General features: G+C 57.2%; 14 protein-coding genes across 14 annotated transcripts; 5 read left to right on the forward strand and 9 right to left on the reverse strand.

Annotated features, from left to right (window-relative positions):
- Positions 1–500: 500 nt before the first annotated feature.
- On the forward strand, positions 501–915 carry BZA70DRAFT_304 (uncharacterized protein). Its single transcript, XM_064914761.1, has one exon. The coding sequence runs from the start codon at positions 618–620 to the stop codon at positions 843–845; it is 228 nt and encodes a 75-aa protein (XP_064770018.1). The 5' UTR covers positions 501–617; the 3' UTR covers positions 846–915.
- On the reverse strand, positions 916–3,049 carry BZA70DRAFT_312 (FAD binding domain protein). Its single transcript, XM_064914971.1, has one exon. It carries the CDS (start codon positions 2,827–2,829, stop codon positions 985–987), a length of 1,845 nt encoding a protein of 614 aa, XP_064770019.1. The 5' UTR covers positions 2,830–3,049; the 3' UTR covers positions 916–984.
- On the reverse strand, positions 3,028–4,459 carry BZA70DRAFT_270154 (oxidoreductase). The gene is made up of 4 exons (XM_064911258.1): positions 3,866–4,459; positions 3,709–3,812; positions 3,275–3,632; positions 3,028–3,223 (listed from the first exon to the last, which is right to left on the reverse strand). Exons 1-4 carry the CDS (start codon positions 4,323–4,325, stop codon positions 3,192–3,194), a joined length of 954 nt encoding a protein of 317 aa, XP_064770020.1. The 5' UTR covers positions 4,326–4,459; the 3' UTR covers positions 3,028–3,191.
- Positions 4,460–6,386, reverse strand: BZA70DRAFT_270158 (putative pantothenate transporter). The gene is made up of 3 exons (XM_064911259.1): positions 6,045–6,386; positions 5,942–5,994; positions 4,460–5,881 (listed from the first exon to the last, which is right to left on the reverse strand). The coding sequence occupies exons 1-3, from the start codon at positions 6,245–6,247 to the stop codon at positions 4,524–4,526; spliced, it is 1,614 nt and encodes a 537-aa protein (XP_064770021.1). The 5' UTR covers positions 6,248–6,386; the 3' UTR covers positions 4,460–4,523.
- Positions 6,387–6,412: 26 nt separating this feature from the next.
- Positions 6,413–8,301, reverse strand: BZA70DRAFT_337 (mitochondrial carrier domain-containing protein). The gene is made up of 4 exons (XM_064915043.1): positions 7,999–8,301; positions 7,787–7,942; positions 7,677–7,733; positions 6,413–7,627 (listed from the first exon to the last, which is right to left on the reverse strand). The coding sequence occupies exons 1-4, from the start codon at positions 8,050–8,052 to the stop codon at positions 6,809–6,811; spliced, it is 1,086 nt and encodes a 361-aa protein (XP_064770022.1). The 5' UTR covers positions 8,053–8,301; the 3' UTR covers positions 6,413–6,808.
- A 618-nt stretch (positions 8,302–8,919) lies between these two features.
- BZA70DRAFT_341 (uncharacterized protein) lies at positions 8,920–10,832 on the forward strand. Its single transcript, XM_064915046.1, has one exon. The coding sequence runs from the start codon at positions 9,096–9,098 to the stop codon at positions 10,746–10,748; it is 1,653 nt and encodes a 550-aa protein (XP_064770023.1). The 5' UTR covers positions 8,920–9,095; the 3' UTR covers positions 10,749–10,832.
- Positions 10,774–11,842, reverse strand: BZA70DRAFT_270161 (flavoprotein). Its single transcript, XM_064911260.1, has one exon. The coding sequence runs from the start codon at positions 11,777–11,779 to the stop codon at positions 10,886–10,888; it is 894 nt and encodes a 297-aa protein (XP_064770024.1). The 5' UTR covers positions 11,780–11,842; the 3' UTR covers positions 10,774–10,885.
- A 166-nt stretch (positions 11,843–12,008) lies between these two features.
- BZA70DRAFT_264397 (rab-GTPase-TBC domain-containing protein) lies at positions 12,009–13,849 on the forward strand (the record flags this gene model as incomplete). The annotated part of the gene is made up of 2 exons (XM_064910901.1): positions 12,009–12,189; positions 12,243–13,849. 2 exons carry the CDS (start codon positions 12,009–12,011, stop codon positions 13,847–13,849), a joined length of 1,788 nt encoding a protein of 595 aa, XP_064770025.1.
- A 145-nt stretch (positions 13,850–13,994) lies between these two features.
- BZA70DRAFT_286373 (GTPase activating protein) lies at positions 13,995–16,760 on the reverse strand (the record flags this gene model as incomplete). The annotated part of the gene is made up of 2 exons (XM_064913855.1): positions 13,995–15,711; positions 15,760–16,760. 2 exons carry the CDS (start codon positions 16,758–16,760, stop codon positions 13,995–13,997), a joined length of 2,718 nt encoding a protein of 905 aa, XP_064770026.1.
- A 649-nt stretch (positions 16,761–17,409) lies between these two features.
- Positions 17,410–18,753, forward strand: BZA70DRAFT_264399 (eukaryotic mitochondrial regulator protein-domain-containing protein; the record flags this gene model as incomplete). The annotated part of the gene is made up of 2 exons (XM_064910902.1): positions 17,410–18,012; positions 18,181–18,753. 2 exons carry the CDS (start codon positions 17,410–17,412, stop codon positions 18,751–18,753), a joined length of 1,176 nt encoding a protein of 391 aa, XP_064770027.1.
- A 72-nt stretch (positions 18,754–18,825) lies between these two features.
- On the reverse strand, positions 18,826–20,158 carry BZA70DRAFT_286375 (Threonyl/alanyl tRNA synthetase; the record flags this gene model as incomplete). Its single annotated transcript, XM_064913856.1, has 2 exons — positions 18,826–19,895; positions 19,948–20,158. 2 exons carry the CDS (start codon positions 20,156–20,158, stop codon positions 18,826–18,828), a joined length of 1,281 nt encoding a protein of 426 aa, XP_064770028.1.
- A 170-nt stretch (positions 20,159–20,328) lies between these two features.
- Positions 20,329–22,201, forward strand: BZA70DRAFT_252563 (PhoD-like phosphatase-domain-containing protein; the record flags this gene model as incomplete). The annotated part of the gene is made up of 4 exons (XM_064910723.1): positions 20,329–20,431; positions 20,481–21,004; positions 21,053–21,157; positions 21,208–22,201. The coding sequence occupies exons 1-4, from the start codon at positions 20,357–20,359 to the stop codon at positions 22,199–22,201; spliced, it is 1,698 nt and encodes a 565-aa protein (XP_064770029.1). The 5' UTR covers positions 20,329–20,356.
- On the reverse strand, positions 22,182–23,993 carry BZA70DRAFT_270169 (uncharacterized protein). Its single transcript, XM_064911261.1, has 2 exons — positions 23,870–23,993; positions 22,182–23,811 (listed from the first exon to the last, which is right to left on the reverse strand). The coding sequence occupies exons 1-2, from the start codon at positions 23,914–23,916 to the stop codon at positions 22,263–22,265; spliced, it is 1,596 nt and encodes a 531-aa protein (XP_064770030.1). The 5' UTR covers positions 23,917–23,993; the 3' UTR covers positions 22,182–22,262.
- A 757-nt stretch (positions 23,994–24,750) lies between these two features.
- Positions 24,751–25,975, reverse strand: BZA70DRAFT_270171 (uncharacterized protein). The gene has a single exon (XM_064911262.1). It carries the CDS (start codon positions 25,874–25,876, stop codon positions 24,857–24,859), a length of 1,020 nt encoding a protein of 339 aa, XP_064770031.1. The 5' UTR covers positions 25,877–25,975; the 3' UTR covers positions 24,751–24,856.
- Between the last annotated feature and the right edge of the window lie 41 nt (positions 25,976–26,016).

Below are 26,016 nucleotides of genomic sequence, written 5' to 3' on the forward strand. Positions count from 1 at the left end.
GTATATATACACATATACTGTATATACACAGGCGCTCTTTAAAGAAGGACAGAGCGAGACGATATAAGAACGGAGTAGAGTTATGTGATGAAAAAAGCCCGCAAGGTTATTGCAGATTAAGGTAATCAGATGGTGGAGTCGCTAAGTGAGACAAAGAGGAAGAAAGTAAGAAAGCCGAGCAGCCGAGCGGGTAGGGTAAGTCTGAGGGTTTGATATTGGTTGGTCGGTCTCTATTGCAGTACATCATGGAGAAGATTTAGTTTGTATGAGATGCTATATAATCTCGTCTTTTTAAGTGGTCCAGGACATATAACTAAACTACAGTAAAGTATAGTGTAGTCTAAAGTATACTTTGTACAAAGTAGTAGAGAGGAGCGCTGCATGTGGATCTAGACTGTCGAGCTGTGGAGACAGACGCGTGTCTGAGCGCTGCTGCTGTCTGCTTAGCTAGTGTTAGTGTGCTGACCATCTGACTCACTCAGTGTCATGTTGCTGTTATCAGAAGAAACAAGAACTCAGCCCAGTGTTTTGTGCAGAGAGCAGACTGTATGTAGTGTGGAATTTTTGTAGGTAGTGTATGTGGTGTGGGGAGGTAGGAGTATGGGGAAGGCAGGAAGATGAGGAGAAGTGGTCTAGATCGCTGCATTAAATCCTGTGAATTTAACACGCCAGCCGCCTGCCTACTGCTCCTACTCTTGTGTCTATACTTACTTATATCAAATGGTCTGACCGCAGTTGCTCATGCTCAGCAGTGCTCATGCTCGCTGCTCAGAGGTCAGAGGCAGGTCCGATCCCAGAATCAGCTCTCGCTACACTACTACTACAGTGCACGTGATGAATATTAATTATCTATTAGCCTGCGCCACAGATCTACTACGGTTCAACTCTAAGTCAGAGTAACTGCAGATTGAGTTTTATTATGCTATTCAAACAAAAATTACAATCAACTAAAGAACGACAACAGCTTTGAGATGCATCCACGCTTCACGACGAAAAGCCCAGGACGTGGTTCAGCACGCTCTTCAGCTTCGCCTCGCACTCCTCCGCACTTCCCAGCACAGACGGCGCGCGCCAGGCAATGAACCGATCTGGTCGCGCCAGCACGCAGCCCGTCTCGTCCACGCCGCGCAGCCGGTCCCACTCAAAGTACGGGTCTTCCCAGTCCTGGCGGAAGCCGATGCTGTAGGCCTTGATTGGCACAGAGGCTATCTTGCTGACTGCCTCCTTCCATGCGTCGCCGCCGATGCCGGTGAAGAGCGTGAACTGGCCGTGGCCCGCGAGGTCGATGGTGGAGACCGGCTTGCAAGGGATCGACTTGTTGAGCCAGACGTGCGGCAGACGCGAGCCCGGGTAGGTCGTGGGCTCGTAGTAGAGCACGTCGTCTTCAGCTGCTTTTCCCGTGTACTTGAACGGCTCTGGCTCGTCTGCGTCGTACACGCAGGAGGAGGAGTAGTGCTGGTTCATCTCGACCCCGAGACCGTGGAACTCGTGCGACGACTCCTGGATGGCCTTGCGCAGGGCCTCACGACGCTTCTTGCCCTCCGGAGTAGCCGACTGCAGCTCTTGCAAAACGCGTCGGCGATCCTCGACAGAGTCTAGCGAGGTGCCGAGGGCCTCCCAGATCTTGAAGTGGTCGCGGAAGCCGTTGTTTGCGCGGGTGATGATTGTGCGGCCGACGGGCTGGCGCTCGGTCGAGTAGGTCTCGAGGATGGACGGGTCCGCGTAGCCGGCGCGGACGTACGCGAGCTTCCACGCGAGGTTGAACGCGTCCTGGATGCAGGTGTTTGAGCCGAGGCCGTTCATGGGCGGGTGGCGGTGGACGGCGTCGCCGAGGCAGAAGATGGTCTGGCCGTGGGAGTACTGGGTGGCGACGATCTCGTTGATGTACCACTTTGAGACGTCGATGATTTCCGCAGGGGTGTCGTCGCCGATAAAGTCCTTGACGCGGGCGAGGTACTCTTCCCTGGACGGGCTGACTTTGTGGGGGTCGATGGCGCGGTCGGGGAAGAGGATGAACATCCACTCGGACCAGGGCTTGATCATGCGGACGATGCCCTGCCAGCCAAAGTAGGGGTGCTCTTTTTCGGGCTGCATGACCCAGTGCAGGTTGCCGGTGCGGTACTCGACGAGGTGGGAGAGGTCAGCCTTGACGAGGACGTTGATGGCGAGGCCTTGCTGGGGCTTTGCGTCGAGGGGGAAGTCGAGCTGCTTGACGATGCGGGAGCGGGCGCCGTCGGCGCCGAAGAGGTACTTTGTGGAGATCTGGTAGACGACCTGGGAGACGTCGTCGCGGACGGTTGCGGTGATGAGACCGGAGACGTCGTCTTCGACGAAGGAGAGGAGGGAGGTGTTGAAGCGGGTGGAGAAGCCGTGCTGGGTGGCGTGCTTGACGAGGACGGGCTCGAGCAGGGTCTGGGGGAGGTCGACGGGGTTGCAAGGGGATGCGGTGATGTACTCGCCCTTGCGGGCGGGGTCGTTGCCCCAGGAGTAGATGCGGGCGTACTCCTCGCCGGCCATGGAGTTGCACCAGCGGGTGTGGATCATGAACTGCTCGCCTTTGCAGGAGAGGGCCTCGAACTCGGAGTCGAGGCCGATGTCGCGGAGGCAGTCGAGGGCGGCCATGTTTGTGATGTGGGCGCGGGGGGTGTTTGCGGTGCCGGGGGCGGCGGAGATCATGAGGCCGGTGATGCCGTAGGAGCCCAGGAAGCAGGCGAGGGCGGCGCCGGCGGGTCCAGCGCCGACGACGAGGAAGTCGGTGTGGACGGTGGAGACGGGGTCGGAGTCGATGGTAGAGGAGCCATGGGCGGGAGGAGCGGTGGAGGGGGCCATGGCGTGAGAAGAGAGAGAGAAGATGGTGGTGAAGAGTGAAGACAGAACGAGTAGTGAATATAAAGAAGTCAAGCAACGCTCAGGTGAGCTCGGGCTCGCGCGGCGTCTTCGCGGACGGCGTCGGGCAATCGGCAACCGCGTCTTCGCGTTGTTTTGGCTCCGACCCGGGGAGAATCCGCTTCAATGGCTTGAAAGGTGGGGGGAGAGTTAGGCCGAGTATTAAACTTAGTTCCTGCTATTAACTACTGTGCTCTACTCTGCTGTTGAGTTTGTGTAGGGTTGCTTGCTTACGCTCTATTCTTTGTATGGTCACAGGACATGTATTCACTAACTACTGCTACTACCACTACCACTACTACTGCTCACTGCAAAAAGGTAGGAGGCAAATCGGGTCCTGTAATCTGTTAGTCATCACTTCTACTCTCTCTAATAGTACTCTACTCACCCCACACATGCAGTCCGTCAGGCGACGCAGGCACTCGGTTCGTCTTCGTCTCGTCGTTCACCAAATCCCCATCCACGTAGTGCTCCAGAATGAACTTCGAAGGATCAAACCAGTAGTCAAAGATCTGCGATCCCATGATATGTCTGCCAACCCCCCAGCAGTTCTCATAGCCCTTGTGGCGGAGCCAGTCGTGGCCGAGCACCTGAGTGTCAAAGTCATGGCATTCAAAGGACGAGTGGTGCACATGCGACACCGGGCCTTCAAAGAAGAAGAAGCAGTGGTGGTCCACCAGCTCAGATCCACGGTCGAGATGCATGAACGAGACAATGTTGTTGTCGGTCTCGGGGTCGTAGTTGATCTACTTCTGTTAGTCTCTTCTTCTCCTCTTCTCTCCTCTCTCTCCTCTCTCTCTCCTCTCTCTACATCTCACTCACATCAGATGGCACAAAGTTAAAGTGCTTTGAGTAGAACTCGAACGTCTTGGCCCAGTTGGTCACGCACATCCCAAAATGACCCAACTTGTGCACCGGCGCGGGTGCTACTCCCTGTTAGCCTTCTACACCACTACTCTCTCATATAAAGAACACTCACCCTTCTCAAACCGCTGAAAGTGATTCACCGCGCGGTGCTTCTGCGTCGGGAAATTAAACTCCCGCTCCGGCAACGCCTCGACCTCGCGCTTCGTCTGCCCATACACAAGATGGAACGGGAACCCATCGACCGGGTCCTTGAACGTCACGCACTTGCCCCCGCCCGGCGCGTCATTCAACTCGTAGATCGGAGTCGCGCCCGGGAGCACCGACGCCGCGAGCTCGAGGTCCTCGAGCGTGTCGACCGCGAACGCGGCTCCGCCAAACTCGTCCGCGTCCCCGGCAGTGGCGACGTAGAGGAAGGGCTCGGGGCCATATCCACAAAAGTAGGTCGACTTCCCTACAACTTTTTCCTTTTGGAATCCAAAGTCGTCGAGGAACTCGAGCTGCTTGTCGATGTTTTTGTGTGTATAATACACGTGCGCGATGTGGTTGAGCTGGATCTTTCTGTCGAGGGTCATTGTTGCTGCTGTTGATACTGTTGATGATGATACTACTACTGCTGATGATGATGATGATGATGAGGGGCGGCGGCAGCAGAAATAGAGGCTCCCCTCCGAACTGCCGAAGCAGAGTTAAATTAACAACTAATCAATTCGCTCTCGGACAAACTCCTCGGACTGACTTTCGGCTGCTGTTCTCCGCACTATTACATAAGCTCAAACCTTACCCCCTGCCTCGCTCCTAGCCTCGTACGATGCGGCGCGCACAACCACCTCCTTCTTCTCTTTGTCTCCGTCGTCGCCTGCCTCGCTCGCGGTCGCGCTCTCGACCACGTCCAACTCCCGCATCACAGCCAGTCCATACGCGTTGATCACCATCCCCCTCCTCCTCTGCTCCCGGCGCACCATCCACCCAAACACCACAACATTCACCGCCAGCAACCCAATCACCCCCGCAATCACCTTATACCCGCCCTTGTAATGCGGCGCCTGCACCGTCGGATACACCACCAGCGACCACCAGAACCCGATAATCATATTCACCGAGTTTCCCATCCCCACCAGCACGCCCCTCGACATCGGGTCGTCCTGGAACGCCTCGGACGACCACGTCAGCATCAGCGGGAACCCGGCATACCCGATAAACCCAATCAAGAAGCCAAACATCTTTGCCCCGACCGACGGCGGCCATACCGCTAGAACCACACTGCCTACAAACTGCAGCACAATCACAACCGCCCAGCACGGCCACCGCTTGCCGATCGCGTCCGAGATGCTGCCAAACACGTAGCCCGACACCAGCGCGAGCCCGTACCCGCCCGTAGGAATCACGTTGATCTGCTGCACCGAGTACTTGTCCAGCGACTTGAGCCACAGATTAAAGTAGCTAAAGTAGTACGCCAGCAGCGCAAAGTTGTACATCGGAATAAACACATACGGCCGCCAGGTGCGGAACATGGCAAAGAACTTCTTGCTCGTGATCTTCTCCGGCGCCTTGCGCCCCACGCGATCCATCCTCAAGTTCGCAACCAGCAACTCCCGCGGACTCAGGTAGATTGCATGACACTTGTTTGGGTAATCCGGCAGCGCGACAAACCCATAGCACGAGATCGGCACCGAGATAATCCCGTCGATAATAAACAGCCACCGCCAGCCCTGCAGCCCGCCGAGACCGTCCATCGACGTGTACACGCCCGCCTGGATGTATCCCGAAAACATATTCGCGAGCGGCTGCGCCATGTAAAAGAGCGAGTACCGCTTCCCGAGCTCCTCGGGCGTGTACCAGCTGCCGATGATGTGGCTGAAGCTGGGGAAGATGGACGCCTCGAGCAGGCCCATGAGTAGCCGGACCGCGTAGATTGTCTTTGCGGATTGGCAGGCGGCTGTCGTCATCGTTACCGCGCTCCAGATGATTTCGATCGTCGGAATCACGAGCGAGGGGCGGACGCGGTTCGTGAGAAGTTGCGAGGGGACGGAGCCGAGGAAGTAGCCGACTGAGTAGAAGGTCGAGAAGAGGTTGAGCTCGTTGCCGTAGAGCGAGAGATCTTCCTTCATTCCTGAGACGTATGCGTTGTCTATCAATCAAGAGTCAGTACATATCCTTATCAAAACATCTCATCACACAGTATACTTACTGATATTGGTCGAATCAAGAGTCTTAATCAAATACGAAAGCACAATATACAACCTATCAACATCAGCACCTCCCCACACACATCTCCACAACCTCATACTCACAGCAAAAACCCATCAATCTTCATCAAAAAACTGCGCTCCTCGCCCTGCTTCCCAAACGAGTCCCACACCTTCATCAGCACGCGATCACTCCGCGACCGCACCCGCTTGCGCGCTTCCTCGGGATACTCCAGCACCGGCGGCGGGCGGCCGTCGGCGCTGTTGCCGGGGACGATGGGTTGGGAGTGGAAGAGTGCGAATTTCATTTTGCGTGCATAACAAAAAAAGAAGAAAAGAGAAGAGAGGGGGTAGTGTGGGTGGTATATATAATGGAAGATAAGGACAGTCTAGATCAGAGCTGCGGTTCATTGTGCGCTGCATCACAACCGTCGCACGACGTCGTACACCCCACCCCCTGACCCTCGTCCCCCCTCGTCTCCCATCAACTCCCATATACTGTATTCATATTATAATATAAAGAAATATTAGTACATCAACACATCTTGGCTCTGGTTATTTGTCTGCAATAATCCAGGGCCGAATGAAGATATCACCATCGATGCGGTGCAAACGGGCTCTTGACAGATCGATGACTCGCGATAGTCCTCCTTGCTGTGGTGAGCCCTTGCTTTTATCCAGTGTTTAGCGCCTGCCAACACATGTGCCCCTGCGCATCTCTGATTTAGCTAAATCTGGTGATTAGAATACTGTCGCCTCTTATCGGTTGGTAGATAATATTTTATTGATTGCGGATAAGCATCGCATAGCATATCTGCCCTAAACCGCTGCCGTCCCCTTCTTCGTTTTAAGCCTAACTTATTTTCTCATCATCCCCACGTCTTCTTCAAATACTCATACGTCAAGAAAATAATCGCACTACTCGGCGCGCTCCGCAAAACAGTCATCCCGCACCCTCTATAAAACACGGCTACCCCGCCCGCGCGATACATCTCCTTGCCCACGCTCCAGAACCCGCGGTCGACCGCCGCGCCGGTCTTGCTTGCTGATGACGAACCGATCAGCACGGCGTCGGTTTGCATGCGCGATTTGATGCTGTCGGCGGGGAAGAGCGAGAGGTTATACGACACGCCTGCCACCGCGCCCGCGATCATCGAGTCCGTCATCGAGTTGCCTGATATCTGCGTTGTCGATGTCGATGTCGATGTCGATGTCGATGTGGATGATAGAGGGAGGCGACGACGGCGGAGAACACCGCTGACGTATTCGTACGCGCCGAACCAGGCTGCGCCGCCGCCGGTTTCGCGGAAAAAAGTGCCGAGTTGACCGCGCCAGAAGCCGGCGAGGCCGTGGTCGCGGTAGACTTGGGAGATTAGCGTGAGTGCGGAGGGGGGCGGTGCTGTGGCGGAGGAGTACGAGAGCGCGCGGACGGGGACGACGTTGCTTGTGTGGTGTTTTAGTGTGAGAGAGGAGGGCGAGCGAGTGGTGGAGGTAGAGCGCGAGGGGTCGTAGAGACGGAGGTTTGTGACTTGCATCTGGCATTTGATGAGCTCGATCGGGGTGAGGATGAAGGACGTGAAGGAGCCGCTGACGGCGCCGCACACGAGGAGGGAGGACATCGGGAGGTCGGTTTGAGGGGCGAGGGTTGGGTAGAAGAGGTAGCGGGCGGTTTTTTGCGCGAGCCGGTACTGTGGGTTGTTAGCTGGGGTAGATCAGGATGAGATAGGGTGCGCGTACGCTGAAGAAGAGAGAGGAGTTTTCAGCTGCTGCGCCGACGAGGGGGGAGGAGATGCCCTGGATGATTATTAGAATGAGATAGAGTAGAAGAGTAAGAGAGGAGTGAATACCCTGAAGAATCCATAAATGCCCTCCTTCCGCCACGTCTGCTCGAAGCAATCGAGCGGACCTTTGAATCTCAGAGGCACGCCATCAGGTTGGGATTGTAGCCTGACTTTGACGGTGTCGAAGGGGTATTCAAAGAGCTTTCCAGCTACTCCTGCGGTCTGCGAGAGTCAGTAGTGAAAGAGAGGTGGAGAGGTAGAGTAGAAGGAGGACATACGGAGCCAAAGGAGATCTCTTTGATGGAGTCGAGGGTGGAGGTGGACTCTTCCATCTACAGATCAGATATAGTAGAGGAGAGAGGAGAAGAGGAAGAAAAGAGGAGTAACAGAGAAAAGCTATCGCATTGGGGCAGCAGAGAAGATATAGAAAAACACAAGAAAGCCAAGAAAGGCAGACGGAAGAAGATGAAGGGTCTCGACCGCTGTTGTTTGCAAAGTTCCTGATTCGCGCAGCGGCAGCGGATGACAGCAACTCAAAATCAAGACGAGAGGTGTTTCAAGGGCGGAGGAGAAGAAGGTAGAGTTGGGGAGGTGGCAGGGGAATGGTCGAAGAGGTCTGGACGGTGGATTTGGTTTAATCCAGCGGTGGTCGGAGGGTTGTGCGTTCGTCTGCGGATGTGAGATGTGAGTAGTGTACGGACCGAGGCTGCACTGTATTCTTAGTGTATCTTCACTTTGCTGTGTTGTTGAAGAGCAGAGGAGGTGAAGATGCTGATATTGTCTGGTATTGTGCTGGTGGGGTGCTGGTGCTGGTGCTGATGCCCATGCTCAATGAGCTCGGGCAGCGTCGAGGCTCGAACCGGGAGGCTTATCCTCTTTGTCTTCTACATCTGCAACTACATCCACAACTACATCTACGTCAAGAAGATATCAACACCATCACCTACGGAAAGGCATCTACTCCTTCTTTATCCTGATCATTGTATATATAAGATATACAATATGGAAAATTTCAAAATTTAATATATTAGTCATGTCTTACATGAGATTCTTACTAACACCTCACTAATCAACCCCGCCTCGGTGTGGAGTAGTCGAGATACCTCCACTCATCACGACAGTCAACGACCCACAAGACCTCATTCAATCAACAGACCCCGGCAAATAAGCCCTCAGTCACTTCTCCCTCGGCGGCAATAACACGGCTGGTCGGCAACTTAGCGGTTGATGGCGGTGGGAAAGTAAACCGCCATCGTCGGTTTACCCCACGAACCGAGTGCCGATATGCTGCCGAGCGGGTTCAAATACTCGCCGCCGTCGTGGAGACCTTCTTCGTCCATCGTCTACTCCTCCTCTACTCTTACTCAGTATCGCCATGCCTCAGATCATCTACAAGTCCCACACCGCAGACATCCCGCTCTTCTACGGCTCCCTCCCCGACCTCCTCTCCTCCTCCCCCTACCACCTCAACCGCGGCCACCGTCCCCTCGTCACCGACGCTGCCACCGGCCTCACCCTCACCATCGCAGACCACTACCGTCTCGTGCGCGCGCTCGCCGTCGTCCTCAAGCGCAAGTACGCCTTCAAGCGCGGCACAGTCGTCGGCCTCCTCATCCCCAACCACGTCTACCTCGGCGCGCTCCACCACGCCATCCTCTGGGCGGGCGGCATCATCAGCCCCGTCAACTCGGCATACCAGCACAAGGACTTTTCTGATCAGATCGTTGCCGCCGGCGCTGACTTTGTCGTGGCCCTCGACGGACCCTGGCTCACCGTCGCGTCCGAGTCCCTCGCCCAGATCGGCGACCGCTCCACCAAACTGCTCTCCTTCACCGACCTCACCAACCAGGCTCTGAGCAACCTCTCTCTCGGCGATGGCCCCGAAGGCGACCCTCTCCCCCTCGACCGCCCGTCAAAGGAGACCGTCGCGTACCTCTGCTTCTCGTCCGGCACGACCGGCAAGTTCAAGGGCGTCATGACCTCGCACTACAACCTCGCCAACAACGTGCTGCAGTCCGTCCTGCACTCGCAGCACACCTTCACCCAGTTCGGCGTCTACGCCGGCTTCCTCCCGCAGACGCACATCTACGGCCTGCAGACCCATCTGTACGTGACCCAGTACCTCGGCGCGCAGCTCGTCGTCTTCCCCAAGTTTGTCTTCCCGGACTTTTTGCGCGCGGTCGAAAAGTACCACATCTCGCACGTCAACGTCGTGCCCCCGATCATGGTCCTGCTCGCAAAGTCCCCGCTCGTCGACCAGTACCCGACCATCAAAGACCACCTGCGCGTGCTCGTCTCCGGCGCCGCCCCGCTCTCGGAATCCCTCGCGGCCGCGGTCTCGGAGCGGCTGGGCGAGGGCAAGATCTGCATCTGCCAGGGCTACGGCATGACCGAGATGTCGCCCGTTACGCATGCCACGCCCACAAACAGACCAGACACCAAGATCGGCACGATCGGAACGCTCGTTCCAAACGTCGAGGCCCGTCTTGTTGACCCGGACACGCTCGAGGACGTGCCGTACGGTGGACCAGGCGAGCTGCTGTTCCGCGGGCCGAACGTGATGATGGGGTACCTCAAGAACGAGGCGGCCACGCGCGAGTCCCTGATTGGCGACGGCTGGATGCGCACGGGCGATATCGCGTCGATCGACGAGGACGGGTACTACAAGATCGTCGACCGCGCAAAGGAAATGATAAAGTCAAAGGGCTTCCAGGTCGCGCCGGCCGAGCTCGAGGCGCTCTTGCTCACGCACCCTGACGTCGCTGACGCGGCGGTGGTCGGGCACTGGTCCGAGGAGGAAGCGACCGAGCGGCCGCGCGCGTTCGTCGTCCTGCGTAATGGTGGGGATGCGGAGAAAGTGCATAGATGGATGGACGAGCGCGTTGCGAAGCATAAGAGGCTTTATGGTGGCATCGTCGTGCTTGATGAGATTCCAAAGAGTCCGTCGGGTAAGATCTTGCGACGCCTGCTCAAGACGCGCAAGGGCGATAAAGCGACTGTGTACAAGAGCGTGGTTTCGAAGTTATAATCAGTGAAGAGTGATATAGTGATAAACTGTTTGAATATTATAAACTCGCATATGACAATAACAGACCCCATCAACACCGAAAGCAATATCTAAGCCCACAAGAAAACAAGAATACACAAATAGAAGAAGAAAAAGAACTAGCCAGACGTATGTGACTCTTTAAACGGATGCGGCCGGCCCTCGCTCCCAGTCTCGCTGGCATTGCTCTCGGCCTCGAGCTCGTCCTCGAACCTGATATGTCCCGTAAGCTCGCCCGCGGCCCCGGTCGGCGGATGATTCCGATGCTGCTTCTCGTGCGTCAGCCCGTTCTCGTCCACGAGCGGCTGCAGCTCGGACTTGCGCGGGAAGCTCGACGGCGGGAACCGCGACACCACGATCTCGACGATATCCGACCACTCGCGCATGCCGCCCATGCCGATGTCGCCGCACGCGAGCACTTTCTCGACAGGCTTGAGGACCTCGATCCACGGCATTTCGTCAGAGATGAGGCGCAGCTGCCGCTTTGTTATCGGGTTGTTGTACATGTATGTGTTCATTGCGGGCGCGAGCAGGATCGGGACCGCGGGGTTCCACGCGCGCACGGCAGACGTGAGCAGGTTGTCGCAGAGGCCGCCGGAGATCTTTGCGAGCGTGTTGGCCGACAGCGGCGCGATCAGCAGCAGATGCGCCCATCTCCTCAACTCGATGTGCACGATCGGATCCGAGCGGTCGCCCCACGTCGTCCACTCGTCCGAGTCGCGCCAGAGCCGGATGGCGGCCGGCAGGGGCTTATCCGCCGCGGGCAGAAAGCGCTCGGCCGAGCTCGTCACCACGATCTGGATCGAGATCCGCGAGGGCTCGTAGATCCTGTACAGTTTCTCGACGATCAGCGGGATCTTGATCGACGCGACCGAGCCCGAGGCCGCGAGAAGCAGGTGGAACTTGCCGTCGTTGAGCGGCAGGTTGGGGTGCGGGGCCGACACTTTTGGCTCTGTCTTTTCTTCGGACGGCGACGGCGGCGTCGGGAGGTTGTCTGCGAAGGACACCGACATTGTGTGTTCTGTGAATGCAGTCTGTGCAGAGCTGTGGAGTGCAGAGTAGTGCTGTTCTGTGGTTACGTGGTTCGAGATCAGAAGCAGCGAGAACCGAGATATTGGGACTGGGGCGTAGTCACATGACTAATTGCTTATGTCATGTTTACTTATTACTATACGTAAGCATACGTCACCACCGCTCCACTCCTCGAAGCAGGAGCAGGAGCAGAGCAGAGCAGCAACAGCAATGGATCCTCCGCTCATCGTAGCCGACCTGCTGGCGACGGCGATCAGCGAGAAAGAGCAGCGGCAGCAGACGAAGGAGTCTGCGATCCGCGAGGCCGTGCGGTGCCGCGACCGGCGGACGCTCGTGAAGCTTGCGCGGAGCAAAGGCGGGCTGGTCAATGACTCTTTGCGGAAGCTTGCGTGTGAGTTGTGGTGATGAATTGTGTAGAAGTGCAATGCTGATGAAGTGCTGCAGGGCCGTTTCTTTTAGGATGCGACGCCGACGCGTTCCAGGATCCGGACTGGAAAGTGCTGCTGCCGGCGCACCCCGAGGAAGCCCAGGTCAGGCTCGACACCGACCGCGCGTTCCACTTCTACCCCGAGTCGCGGACGCCCTCTCCCGCGACGTCCGACGATCTCCTCCGCGCGGACCGCGACGAGCTGTTTGATGTCATCACGCACGTCCTCAGACTACACCCCTCGCTCAGCTACTTCCAGGGCTTCCACGACATCGCGCAGGTGCTCTACCTCGTCCTCGGCCGGCGCCACGCCGTCACCGTGCTCGAGCACCTCAGTCTGACGCGGCTCCGGGACTTCATGATGCCTGATATCGAGCCCTCGGTCGACCATCTGTCGCTGATTCCCGCGCTGCTGGCGCAGATCGATAGGCCGCTCGCGGACGTGCTCAGGTATACGAGGCCGCATTACGCGCTGGCTACGATCTTGACGATGTTTGCCCATGTCGTTGAGTCTTATTCTGAAATCACTCTTGTTTTCGACTTTTTCTTCTCGGCGGCGGATATGGCCTTACCCGTCTATCTCTACGTGGTCATCCTAATCAGCCGGCGCGACGAACTTCTATCATTCCAGAAAAACACACAAGCAGACCCAGAAAAAGAACAAGAACAAGACGAAGAAGATATCCACGAAACAGCACAGATGCTCGAAGCCACAATCTCCCGCTTCCCACAACCGCTCCCGCTCGCGCTCTCGGACGCGCTCTCCCGCGCGCTAGCGCTATGGATGCAATATCCCCCGCACACACTCACCCCCGCGTACGACAAGATCTCGAAATACTCTGTTTTGAAGACACTCCGCGAGCCCACGGCGGCGGAGGATATGTATTCCGGCGTCGAGCAACTCGACGGCGAGGACGAGAAGCGCATGGTCTCGCGACGGGAACGGATCCGCCGCCGCCGGAAACGCATTCAGGAGTCTTCCACCTCCTCCTCACCCAGACCATCGCGCAGACCGTCCTCCGCGTCCGTGGTCGAGGAATACGACTACATCGAGCTCGACCGCGTGCACAAACCCGCAGACTACACCGCGCTCGACGCGCTCGTCGCGCGGCAGACGAGCGAGTGCAAGAAGCGCGCGGCCCGCGAACGCGCGCGGGTCGAGCGGCAGCGCGCGAGGGAGGCGCGCGAGAGGAAAAATAGGGCGGTTAGGGAGCGGAGGAGCGCGACGAGGAGACTGGCGGAGCAGATTCCGGGCGCGGTGGCCACTTTGTATCGGCGCGGTGTGGGCGCGGAGGAGGGGGGTGAGGAGAGTGGGGAGGGGGGTGAAGGGGATACGTTGGACGGAAGTATTGTTTTACTTGGTAAGCCAGCAGATATGCAGCAAGCAACCTCCTCGTCCTCGCCGACCCTCTTCACAGCCTTCCGCCGCGCGCGCCCGCCAACCGCACAAGTCAACGGCACGGCAACAACGCTCGGCGGCGTGCGCCGGTTCAAGTTTGCGGACGCGCGCAGGACAATCACGGCCTTGTCTCCCTCGTCGATGATGGCTGCCATCGGTATGGTCTCTTTTTGTATCGGCGTTTTGAGTTGGTGGGTCTCGTGGTTTCTGCGCAGGGATTATTAGAGATTAGAGATGTAGAATGTGTGTAAAATGTTTGGGTAGGTGTTATGGCTAGTGAAGTATATTCCACAATACAAAACAAAACAAAACAAAAAACTAAACTCCAAATCCAACCTTTTCCGTTCTTTATATCAGACCTTATATCAGTCTACAGCAACTCACTTCCCGCACTCTCCTTCGACGCCACACCAGGCACCTCGATCTCCAACCCCTCGAGCACGTCCTTATCCGCGCTCTCGTCATCATCCTCTTCTTCCTCCTCCTCCTCCTTGCGCCGCCGCTCCATCTCCTGCTGCTGCTGCTTAAGCAAGATCTGCTGCTGTATATGCAGACTCTCTCCCTGCGCGGCCGCGGCCCGGATCGCCATCGCGTCCTCGCGCGCCTGCTGCTCACGCGCCTGGCGCTCCATCTCGTCGATACGCCGCTTAACTTCTCCCGCGACGCGCACGCTGTCGGAAACAAGACTGTCAAAGAGCTCGCGCAGGGTTCCCTTTTGCCGCAGCGCGCCCTTGGCAGGAGTGACTTTGATTGAGTCGGCAAAGTCGTGGGTGAAGAACCGCTCGAGCGCTTCGTCGGCGAGGACGACCATTCTAAAAGTCGGCAGGGTGATGTGCCGCGGGTGGTTCGGGTCCAGCGCGATGTTTGCTTTCGTGGCGGGCGCGTCGATTAGTTGCGTTGAGGCGGGGAGGTCGTCGGGAGTGGCGTATTCGAATGCGCGCTGGATGAAGGCCGAGACGGAGGAGAGGTAGTCGTACTGTGGGGTGGGCGTGGCAGAGGCGTTGGGATCAGAGGCGTTGGGAGTAGATGAGGAGGAAGAGGACGAGGTCGCGGTCGGGGGCGGGGAGGACGAGGAAGCAGTGGCGCCGTCGAGGTCAGAGACGACGCGCGGGGTGAGGTTGCGGGTGATGTAGAGCAGGCCCTCGGACATTTGCAGGATGCCTTCGCGGTCGACTTTGCCGTCGCCGTCCTCGTCGTAGAGTTCAAAGAAGTAGGCCATCGCGCTCATGATGTCTTCCTGCTTGATTGCGCCCAGGCCGGTGACGACGTCCTGCAGGGTAAGCCCGCCTTGCAGCTCGGTGTCCCATCTGTGGAAGAGGCGCGCGAGGAAGTCGTGGGGTTCCACCGCCCACGATGCCAGCCCGTGCATGAAAATCTGGAAAGTGTCAATGTCCATGTAGGGTTTTGTCGGGCCGAGGCCGAGACGGGAGGACTGCAGGGCCTGGAAGAAGCGGTCGTAGACGTTTGAGAGGTCTTCGGGCGTGAGCTTTCCGGTTTTGTGGAGGTTTCGGAGTTGCGTGCGTTTGGCAAAGTTCTCGATCCCGTCGAGGACGTGGGATTTGTGCTTGCGGCGTTGCTCGGAGATGATGTCGTCGGTGATTACGGAGAACTCGCGGAAGGCGACGACCATCAGTTCTTGGAACTTTGTGACCTCGCGCAGTTTCTCGTTCTGGGAGGAAGGGTGCGCGGAGTCGCCGAGACGGGTGAAGTAGTCTTTGAGGATGGAGATGAAGGAGCCGTCGTCGCTGACGTCGAGGAGTTCTTCGCCGTTGATGCGGAGGATGGCGAGTCCGATCTGGAAGAGGACCTTGGGACCTTCGAGGAAGAAGACGTCGAGGATGCGGAAGGCAAAGGTCAGCGGCATCGAGTTCACGTAGAGGGATAGGAACCAGGGCAGGGAGACGACTGAGAGCTGGATGTCTGATTTGACGAGGTGGTCCCAGAGGATTGGCATCGTTTTCTCGACAAGGGCTTCAAACACGCGCTGGTCGAGAAGGGTGCCGTACATTGTCTGCGAGTAGTAGCCGGGGACGAGGTGGTCGCAGAGCATGGACAGACACCAGAAGGCTTGTTCTTCGCTCATGTAGCTGGTAAAGTTAGTATGAGAAGAGAAGAGGAGGAGAGTAGAGACTTACATGAGGAGAGCGGCGACGACGATGTTCATGGCTTGGCAGTATCCGACCGACTCGTTTCGCCAACTGTAAACAGTGAGGACGCGTCTGAGACGCTCGATACCCTCATCGGATTGATAAGCAGGATACTCTGGCAGAGAGCGATTAAGATCCTTTTCGATTTCCTCGATGGCGAGGGACGTGCGGCCTTCAAACTCCTTCTGCAGACTGGTGTAGAGATTTGGGTTTGCGAGACGGAGAAACATTGAGCCTGAAGTGAGTTCCCAGATCTCGCCGCGGAGAACGTTGGGGAGACCGACGCGGATCAGTTTCTGGAAGGTCGGCAGGCGGACGAGGGTGAGGTTGCGGCCGTGGTCGCGCATGTATTCGGCCCAGAGCCGGAGCTTTGACTTGTCGCGTAGTTTGCGGGCGTCGCCGGGGTATTTGAAGAGCTGGCCAAGGCCTCCGGGAGGGGGATCGCGTGAAGAGGAGGATGAGGAGGTGCGGATCTGCTTGGAAGGGGAGAGGGCAGGATCGGAGAGCATGTACTCTGAGTAGAGGGTGGGGAGGAAGTCGCGTAGGAGACGCATGCGGGACATGTTTGCGCGGAGGTTTGCTTTGAGGCGGGCGCAGAAGTCCTCGATCTGAGAGCGCAGACCGACGAACTGGAGATTGAGCTTGTGGCCGTGCATGGTCTCGATGAAGAGGGCGAAGAGGTAGGTCTTGGAGGCGAGACGCTCGACGCGCTTCATGGCGACGAGGGGGATGGCGAAGGAGCAGGCGCGGGGCTCGATGGAGTCGAAGACGAGGAAGGACTGGGAGAGCATGAGTTTTCCGGGAAAGAAGATGGAGGAGGAGCGGTCGAGAGAGAGCTCGATTGAGATGGCGGCCTCGAGGACGGCGTCGGGGGGGAGTCTGAAGGAGGACTGGAAGATCTCATCGCGGGAGGGTTTTGGCTCGGACTTTGCGGGATCGAAGAGAGAGAGAGAAGCGGCTTTGGAGCGGATTGTGGATAGGAGCGACATCTCGCTGGATGAGCAGGAAGACGAGGCGGTGAGGGGGGGTGGGGGAGAGGAGGAGGTGGTGAAGCAGAGCAGGTGGTGAAGCTGTTGGGTCGCATCCGGAACTGCGCAGCCAGGAGCCGCAGAGGAGTAAGAGATTATGTAAGCCTGCTATGAGTGAAGATGTTTGTGTATTTAATTGTATTGTAGTTGTTATGATACATCTACTACGCCTATAACAAGAACAAGATAACAACCTCCGACTAACGGATCAGAAAGTACAGCAGCGTCCTTATACGTAACAAGAAGTGCGCCGAACGCCATCGTCGTGTGCATCTGGTCCACTGAGCCCGACTGCAGCCCTCAGTTAAGAGTGAACAAACACAGCTCGACTGAGATCAGACAGAAGAGCCCGAGTACCGCATCCGATAACCAACGCCTGTGTTTTCATCATATTTCTAACGTTAAAACGTCGGAAGGTCATTGAAGAAAAAGAAGAAAAAAAGAGCGGAAGAAGGCGCGAGGCGGGTTTAAATAGTTGCTGTGCACCGGTTTCTGTGCGTTTGTGCAGCGGAATTAAATTCTTTTTTCTTTTTTATTTTCTTCTTCCGTCTCCTCCTCCTCCTCCTCCTCCTCCTCCTCCTCCTCACTTCCTCACCACAGGTCCGCCGCAATGCTCCTCCCCCGGATCTCCCCGGCACCGGCCCATCCGAGCCGTGTGTTCTTCAGATCCTACGCCGCCCGACGATTCCCTCGGGACGCCCACATGGCCCAGGACTGGCCCCGTGTCGAGAACAACACCTACACCCGCTCAAACATGCTCATCTTCCTCGGAGAGCAAAGCGTCAACGGCGACCATCCCGAAAACTTCTACTGCTACGCCCCCAAAAACAACGTCCCAAAGTATCTCCCCCAAGGCTCCGGTCGCCGCAACCAGGCCCTCTTCCGCAGACTCAACCGCCTCGCCAGCGACAGACTCAACGGCAATGCCTTCTTCGCCCCTCGCGACCCCGACAGCGTCAATCCCCTGCTCCACAACGACCCCTTCGACGCCGTCCCGAAAGCGGTCCACGACGAGGACCTGCTCAAGCCCTTCCCGCTCAATCCCTACGTCACCACCGGCTTCATGCTCTCCGATATGCTCAAGAGCGCCATCATCAAATCCCACGAACGCGGCGAGTCCAATATCGTCATCAGCCAGCGCTACGGCATCAAGCTCGCTCGTGTTGAGGCCACAATCAAGCTAGCTGAGCTTGAACGGGATATGGAGAACGAGGTGTGTATTCTCTATTCTTTATATCTCTTTCGTCGAGGCGGACGAGCAATGATGAGACATAAAAATTCGATTAGTCTTGAAGACACTACTGGTTAAAACTTTTACAATCCTGACCCTCGCCCTCCTCGACCTCTCTTCTTTCTATTTTTCTTAAGCTAACTCTCTCAGGGCAAAATTACCCCCGACATGGTTCGCTTCGACAACCGCATGAAGCTCATGTTCCCCCTCACCAGCGGCCACATGTCGCAGGCCGACTTCCAAGACCCCGACGAAGCAATCACGTTCGAACTCCGAGTAGCTTCGAAACGGGATTCTCCCAGCGATACCGAACCCTCGTTCGACCGGTCTGGGAATGACAACATCTACGAGTACGTCGTCCCTCCCAAGGCCGACAAGCAGATCTACCAGTTCCTGCCCGAAGACGAGGTTATTACTACCGACGACGCGGCCAAGATCTTGGGCGTCGAGTCCGCTGAGTTTTACGTCGATGAGATGGAGAACTTGTCGACACAGCGTGTCTCCTTCGCTGGCGTGCCTGAGGAAGATCTCCCGAGCGCGGTCTGCGATTGGAAATTAGCCACATCCAACGGCGTCCATGAGGTTGAGGTCAATACCAGCAAGGACCGGTTGTGGGTGTTTTCTTCCGCCAAGGTCGGTAAGGTTGGTTATGGATATGGTGCTCGGGATGATGCGCGTAAAAAGTATCGCAAGCACAAGGATACCAGACTGAATTATGCTTAGATGCTGTGTATGTATATAGTTAATAATAAGTACAGAATTTGTATATATCTCTAAAGCTTGCTTCAGTAATCTCTAAGCAACATAACTCTCCAAAACCTCTCTAACAGCCTCCACCTCTCCCTTCTCCCACTCGGTGACCTTCCCCTGCCACTTTGCGCCCTTGCCTCCTCCCTTGACGCTCTTGACAACATCCTTAATCTTCGCCGCCAGTTTATCCGCACCACCACCCAGCACCATCAATGCCCCCGGACTCTTGACCTGCCCTGCCGCGAGCACAAGAAGCTGTCCTTCCTTGAGCTCGCCAAGCTCAGCCACGAGCGTCATCAGGTAGTCCAATCCCACGTCCGGACGGTAGACAAACGCTTTCTGCGTGCTCTCAAGCGACGCCCGCACACTCGCCGCCTCAGACGCGACGACGTCGGCAACCCACATCTTCTCCCGCTTGAGCGCGTCCCTTAGCAACCCTTCAAGCCGGGCGACCTTGCTCTCGATCTCGTCGGTCTGGCATGACAGTTTTGCGTTCAGTCTGCGCGTGAGCGCGTGGGTCTCGGTCGCGTACTTGCGCACGCGGTCGCCGATTAGGAAGTAGAGCCGGCTGTTTGTGCCTTTGTTGGGGACCTGGTGCAGAAGCGCGATTGCGTTCATCTCTCGCGTGTTGCGCAGGTGCGTGCCGCAGCATGGGTTCGCGTCCAAGTCGCCGATATGAACAACACGCAGAATGCCGCGCTCGGCGTCGTAGTCGTCCGGGAGTTTCTCTTTGTTGACGAGGTCCTTGTCCGGAACCTCGACCGTGATATCGAGGCCCTGGCGGATGACGTCGTTGCAGCGGTCCTCGACCTCTGCTACCTCCTCGTCGGAGAGCTTGCGCGGGAGCTCGACGTAGGAGAACTTCTCGCCGAGGTTCCATGCGAGCGTGGGGATCTTGCGTTCGTCGAGCACGGCGGAGATGAGGTGCTGGCCGGAGTGCTGCTGCATGTGGTCGAACCTGCGGGGCCAGTCGAGCGAGAGCGTGACGGGGGTCGAGGGCGGGAGCGGGGTGGGGACTTTGTGGAGAGCGGTGAGGAACGCTCTGCGGATCGCGAGGACCGGGATCGAGGTCTCTGCTGTCTTGATGAGGCCCGAGTCGGATGGTTGGCCTCCTCCTGGAGTGTCTGTCAGCGTCTGACCTCTGATCTGAGATGTAGAACTACTCACCCTCGGGAAACAGAATTGTATCCTTGAGCTCGAGCTCATACTCAACAGGCTTCTCCTCCTCAACGGCCTCTTTCTTGGCCTTTCCCTTTGCCTTGCCGTTTGTCTTTGCCGGCGCGCGCTCGACTTCGCGGCAGGAGACGACGGTGGTGTCGAAGGACTTGAGGTAGGAGTCTACCTGGCACGCGAGCGCGCCGACGACGGTGGATGTCATTGTGAGGGGCGTGCAGGCTGCTGATTTGAGAGTTGTCGCCATTGTCCAGAGTAGAGTAGTAGAGTAGAGAGAGTAGATATAATAGAGAATAGTAAAGAGAGCAGAGCAGAGTGGAGCCGAGGAGATATAAGCCAAACTCCCAACGAGACCTCCTCGAGCTCCTTTTACTTCACCACTTCACCACTCCACCACTTCACAATGAAGCACTCGGAAACACTGTGCGCGACCTCCTCTGCTCTTCTGCGGCTGGCAGGATACATCTTCCTGCGCTGGGTGGGTTCTTCCTCTCTGAATTGAGTGCACTCACGCTAACACCCCACAGATCCCCTCCAGCGCGATCCCAAACATCCTCTACGCGCTGTTCGCGGTCTACATCACCTCCTTCGTGATCTCGTTCAACAGCCAGGTCACCGACGACCCAGTACACAAGAGCAAGCATGTCAAATACCCCTCCGCCGCCGGCATCATCCTCGGCGGCGCGCCAAACATCGACCGGCCGTACCTCACCCTGCTCACCGTCTTCATCAACCTCAGCATCCTGCTCTTCTCCGTCGACCTCGTCTATACTTCTTTTAAGGTCATTCCCGCCATGGCACTCACGCTCACTCGCATAGGCTATGTCTCTTCTACCTCGGCGGCTTTTGTCGTGCGTGATCCGTTCTCGGAACAGGTGCTGCTGAGGTACAAGCAGATCCCGCTCACCACCGCAAACGTCTCGCAGGAGTTTGTCTTTGAGGAAGATGCCTGGAGCGGGTGGTCGCAGGTCACCGTCTCCGAGAGTAGACTGACTGAGGATGTGGATTATACTACCAGCATTGTGCTTAGCGAGCTGGCTCCGCAGACGAGGTACTTACTTTTGTTCTGTTCATGAGTATAGTGATGCTGACTGCGTAGATATGTGTATTCCGCCCCGGGACTCAACTCGTCGTTCGTCACTGCAGCCTCTGAAACCACTCCCGCAGGCTCATTCAGCTTTCTCGCCTCCTCATGCATCAAAGCGTAAGTCTCCACATCCACTCATACAAAACAGACACACTAACACAGCGCAGACGAGTACCCTACAGCCCATTCGACAACCCCCTCACCATCCACGGCTACAGAATCCACGCCTTCCTCCTCCCGACCGTCGACTTCTTCCTCTTCCTCGGCGACTTCACCTACGCCGACGTGCCCAAGCTTATGGGCACAACCACCGAAGCATACCGCCGGCACTATCGCCAGGTCTACGCGGACCTCAAGCGCTTGCTGTGGAACTCGCTACCTACAATCCACGTCTTTGACGACCACGAGATTATTAACGATTACGACCCCTTGTCGGTCGACCTTTACGAGCCCGCGATCGAGGACGCGTGGAAGCTGTACCAAGCGGCGGGGAACCCTGCGCCTGTGCGCGAAAACACGACATACTACGCGTTTGAGCGTCAGGGCGTGCCGTTCTTCCTGCTCGACACGCGCACCTACAGATCCGTCAAAGCCGACGTGGACGACGCGCAAAAGACAATGCTGGGCGCGCAGCAACTGCAGGATTTCCACGCGTGGCTGGTCGCGAACGCCGCGGCGCCGGTCAAGTTCGTGGTCTCGTCGATCCCGTTCACGAAGAATTGGAACGCGGGCGTGGATACGAAGGATACGTGGGCGGGGTACCTGCACGAGCGGGCAAAGGTGCTCGAGTGGATTAAGAACGAGGGGGGTGGCGGTGTTTTGTTTTTATCTGGCGATAGACACGAGGCGGCTGCGATCAGGTTCCCGTTCCTAGAGTCCGGGGAGAAGCACGCGAATGATGTCTATGAGTTCTCGACTAGTCCGTTCAGTCAGTTTTACGTCCCGATCCGGACACATTACCAGGTTGACGACGAGGACGTGACGATCATGTATCTTCCGAGTGGGAATTCCAAGGTGGGAAAAGTGGAGGTGGAGTATGATGAGGCAGGCGAGGTGAAGGTCGTCTATCGTCTGTTTATCGACGGCAAGGAGAGATGGGTGTGGAACATGCTACGAGGAAGCAACAGCTATGAGACAGAATGGACGCCAGGTCCGGTTTAAATACAATAGTGATATATATAAGAAAGAAAGAAACTACAACAAAACATGCGATATTTTACAATTAAGCCTTGCCGAGCAAGTGGAGAGAGACCGAGCTCTCGACGCGCTTCTCCTCAGTAAGCTGGTCCTCGTCCTCTTCGACGTCCTCGACCCAGCCGCGGCACTTCTCGACCGCGCGCTCCCACAAGTGGTACATTTTCTCCTTCTTCTTCTCGGTGATGGTCGGCGTGAAGGTGGTCTCGCCCTTCTTGTTGACGCGCTCGAGGTCGTCGACGCCCTTCCAGATTCCGACGGCGATGCCGGCGGCGATGGCGGCGCCGAGCGCGGTGGTCTCGCGGTAGGACGGGCGGACGACGTTGATGCCGATGATGTCGGACTGGATCTGCATGCAGACGTCGGAGTTGGACATGCCGCCGTCGACCTTGAGCGTCTTGAGGTCGTAGCCAGAGTCCTTCTGCATGGCGTCGAGGACCGCGCGGGTCTGGTAGCAGGTGGCCTCGATGGTCGCGCGGGCGATGTGCTCGCGCGTGGTGAAGTTGGTGATGCCGTAGATGGTACCCTGGGCGTCGTCGATCCAGTAAGGAGCAAAGAGGCCGGAGAAAGCGGTGACGAAGACGACGCCGCCGGCGTCGGGGACCTTTGAGGCCAGACGGCCGATCTCGTCCGAGTCGGAGATGAGCTTGAGGTTGTCGCGCAGGAACTTGACGGCCGAGCCGCCGACGGCGATGGAGCCCTCGAGCGCGTAGACGGGCTTGTGGCCCTTGAAGTTGTAGGCGACGGTGGTGAGCAGGCCGTTTTTGGAGAAGACGGGGGAGTGGCCGGTATTGTAGAGGAGGAAGAGACCGGTGCCGTAGGTGTTTTTGCCTTCGCCGACGGAGAAGGCCTTTTGGCCGACGAGGGCGGCGGACTGGTCACCGAGGCAGGAGCAGATGGGGGTGCCGGCGAGGGCGTTGGCGCCAGCAGCGACCTTGCCGAAGGCGGTGTCGTCGGAGGAGCAGATGAGTTCGGGGAACTGGATGCCGCGGACGCCAAAAAAGTCGATGAGGAAGTCGTCGTAGGTGAGGGTGTTGATGTTGAGGAACATGGTGCGCGAGGCGTTGGTGGAGTCGGTGACGAACTTGTCGCGGCCGGTGAGGTTGTAGACGAGCCAGGTGTCGACGGTGCCGAACATGAGGGTGCCGGCCTTCTGGGCGTCGGCGACGGCGGGGATGTTTTGCAGGAGCCAGACGAGCTTCATGGCGGAGGGGTAGGTGGAGAGGGGCAGACCGCAGAGGTCGAAGAGCTTCTCGGCACCGGGCTTCTCCTTGAACGCGTGGACGAGACGGGAGGTACGGGTGTCGGGCCAGGCGATGGCGTTGTAGAGGGGCTTGCCGGTGACGGAGTCCCAGACGACGGTGGTCTCGCGCTGGTTGGTGATGCCGATGGCCTCGATGTCGGAGGCCTTGTAGCCCTTTGCGACGAACTGCTCGACGGCGCCGTTGATGCAGGCATGGGAGGACTCGATGATCTCGATGGGGTTCTGCTCGTGCCAGCCGGCGAAGGGGTAGGACTGGGCGAATTCGATTTGGTGGGTTGCGTAGGGGGTTCCCTCGTCGTCGAAGATGATGAATCTGGGGGGAGGAGTTAGCGAGTGCATGTGATAGTGAGGGAGGAAGGAGGAGGAAGTACCTGGTGGAGGTCGTGCCCGTGTCGAGGGCACCTACGAAGCGAGGCATTGTGAATATGGTAGATAGAAGTAGAGAGGAGGTGGTGAAGAGAAGAGAGAATAAGAGGAAGAGGAGGAAAAGGGAAGGGAAGAGGTTAAAAGTGTTGCGGGGGCGGGGCCCCGGTCGAGGTGCTGCTCCCCGGCTCTGGTCGGAGGCTTCCTCCGGCCGGCCGTCCCCCACTCGGCGCGGGATCAGAGGCGGTTTAGAGGTGCTGGAGAGTGAGTTATAACAGTATTTGCATTGTATTTATTGTTAGGATGTTGTATTAAACGTGTATGAATGTTCTATTGCATCTGAATAAATGGCTGCCGGAAGAGATATCTGGGATGTGATACTATATCACATTTATCACTGCTAATCCACTTCCTGCCAAATCCTCAGGCTTCCCGACAAATCTCTTTTATAACTCAAACCCGGCTTTGTTTCAGGGTCCGGCCGTTCACGCGTCGTGTTTCCGAGTTTGTAGGGCTGCATATACCGGGAATAGTACTGCTGTATCGAGTAATAATACACCTGCTGCATACTATCTACATATTCGATATACGCATATATACATCTTAGCCATAGCTATATTCTACTCTCGGACTCGCTCTCTCGTCAGTTATACAGCGACCAGAGTACATTTCTATCTGGCCGCCACCTGCCGACGACTCCGAGCTGCTCATTATCGCCACCTCTGTCTGCACATGATGCGCACCAGAGCCGGCGGCAGCTCGACTTCTTGGTCCGCTCCCTCCGAGCGGCCTTCTCTCTCGTTCTTATACATCGCCAACCTTCGCCGTCCCTTCCGCTTCCGTGGGGGCGTGCGTTCATGATCGCAACTGCCCGTGCCCAGATCTGCTTCGGTCTTAGATAACCCTGCTGATTTCATTACTTAATACAAACATAGGACAGACATAGACATGAACCTCCAGAACTCCAGCCAAATTACTACACATCTCGTAGATATTCACATAAAACTCCCCCAGCCCGACGGCATCTTCTGCACCGGCTCCTGCAGCCCCGCAAGATCCTCCGCAGACACCGACACCGACAGCTTCGACATCCGCGCACTTATACTCGTCCCCATCGGACTTCCTTCCTCCACCGCATACTCCATCTGCTCAAAGCTCCCGCTCAATCTCCCTGCACTGCTCCGTCGCACCGTGCTCGTGCTCGTGCTGTCTTCGGGGTGGTAGGCCGAGAATTCGCCCATTATCGTCTCGACCTTTGTAGTCTCTGTGCTGCTCTTGCTAGGAGCTGCTGTGGTGGTGGTAGATGTAGTGTCCAGCGCCCGGTTCTCAAACACTACTCGCAACGTCCGAAATAGATAATACCGACCCGTGCTCGCATGCACCACATGTAAATGCACCGCCTGCCTCAGTCTCCCCTTCTTCTGACTCTGCTGCTGCTGCTGCTGCTGATCGTCCGTCACATACGTCTTCTGCCTCATGAACGTCCTCGTATTCACCGGCATCTCGCTCAAATCATACGGCACCAAAAACAACTTAATCGCCGTCCTACTCGGATTCGAAATCACAATCTGGATCTGTCCCGTCTTCGGTATCCGATACCCGTCCACCTTACTCTTCTTGCTCTTGCTCTTCGTCTGCTTCCGCGCCGTCTCCCGGTAATGACTCTCGAGATCAAGCTGCCCGACATACGGCGACCCCCCGCGCTCCTCCTCGCCCGACCCAAGCCAATTGTAATACACCGCGTCAAACTCAAGGCTCAGATGCCGCGGACACCGCAGCTTGGCCGGACACTCGTCCCCCGTGCCGAGCACGCCTATGCGCGCCACGAACGGCACCGCGGGTTTCTGGCTCGGCGTCGACGTCCGCCCGGCGAGCAAGGACTCTTCATACGAGCCCACGAGGGATTCGGGGTGGGGTAAGTAGTGCGTGAACGAGGACTGGCGGCGGCGTTGGAAGCGCGCATGGTGCACCACCATCGGCGGCGAGGACGACGGCGAGCCCCCGACGGTCGGCATGTGTTCTTGCTGCTGATGCTGCTGCTGCTGCTGCTGCTGAGATAGAAGACCCTGCTTGGTCTTTAGTTTGCTGTCGAGCCCGAGCGGACTCGGTGCTAGTGACGGCATTGCGGTGCTGGTGAGCTGGTGATGGAGTTGTG

The sequence above is a fragment of the Myxozyma melibiosi genome (assembly GCF_037950935.1).
Source record: "Myxozyma melibiosi strain Phaff 52-87 chromosome Unknown BZA70scaffold_1, whole genome shotgun sequence".
NCBI classification, from domain to species: Eukaryota; Fungi; Ascomycota; class Lipomycetes; order Lipomycetales; family Lipomycetaceae; genus Myxozyma; species Myxozyma melibiosi.

Bases quoted from the DNA above. Each gene is read 5' to 3' on its own strand.
- BZA70DRAFT_304 (XM_064914761.1), top strand. From the start codon at position 618: ATGAGGAGAAGTGGTCTAGATCGCTGCATTAAATCCTGTGAATTTAAC.
- BZA70DRAFT_312 (XM_064914971.1), bottom strand. From the start codon at position 2,829: ATGGCCCCCTCCACCGCTCCTCCCGCCCATGGCTCCTCTACCATCGAC.
- BZA70DRAFT_270154 (XM_064911258.1), bottom strand. From the start codon at position 4,325: ATGACCCTCGACAGAAAGATCCAGCTCAACCACATCGCGCACGTGTAT. The intron at 3,813-3,865 runs GTGAGTGTTCTT...AACAGGGAGTAG, and splicing joins CTTTCAGCGGTTTGAGAAGG to CACCCGCGCCGGTGCACAAG. The intron at 3,224-3,274 runs GTGAGTAGAGTA...AACAGATTACAG, and splicing joins TGACGGACTGCATGTGTGGG to GACCCGATTTGCCTCCTACC.
- BZA70DRAFT_270158 (XM_064911259.1), bottom strand. From the start codon at position 6,247: ATGAAATTCGCACTCTTCCACTCCCAACCCATCGTCCCCGGCAACAGC. The intron at 5,995-6,044 runs GTGAGTATGAGG...TGATGTTGATAG, and splicing joins AAGATTGATGGGTTTTTGCT to GTTGTATATTGTGCTTTCGT. The intron at 5,882-5,941 runs GTAAGTATACTG...CTTGATTGATAG, and splicing joins TCTTGATTCGACCAATATCA to ACAACGCATACGTCTCAGGA.
- BZA70DRAFT_337 (XM_064915043.1), bottom strand. From the start codon at position 8,052: ATGGAAGAGTCCACCTCCACCCTCGACTCCATCAAAGAGATCTCCTTT. The intron at 7,943-7,998 runs GTATGTCCTCCT...TGACTCTCGCAG, and splicing joins AAGAGATCTCCTTTGGCTCC to ACCGCAGGAGTAGCTGGAAA. The intron at 7,628-7,676 runs GTACGCGCACCC...AACAACCCACAG, and splicing joins ACTCCTCTCTCTTCTTCAGC to TACCGGCTCGCGCAAAAAAC.
- BZA70DRAFT_341 (XM_064915046.1), top strand. From the start codon at position 9,096: ATGCCTCAGATCATCTACAAGTCCCACACCGCAGACATCCCGCTCTTC.
- BZA70DRAFT_270161 (XM_064911260.1), bottom strand. From the start codon at position 11,779: ATGTCGGTGTCCTTCGCAGACAACCTCCCGACGCCGCCGTCGCCGTCC.
- BZA70DRAFT_270169 (XM_064911261.1), bottom strand. From the start codon at position 23,916: ATGCCTCGCTTCGTAGGTGCCCTCGACACGGGCACGACCTCCACCAG. The intron at 23,812-23,869 runs GTACTTCCTCCT...TCCTCCCCCCAG, and splicing joins ACGGGCACGACCTCCACCAG to ATTCATCATCTTCGACGACG.
- BZA70DRAFT_270171 (XM_064911262.1), bottom strand. From the start codon at position 25,876: ATGCCGACCGTCGGGGGCTCGCCGTCGTCCTCGCCGCCGATGGTGGTG.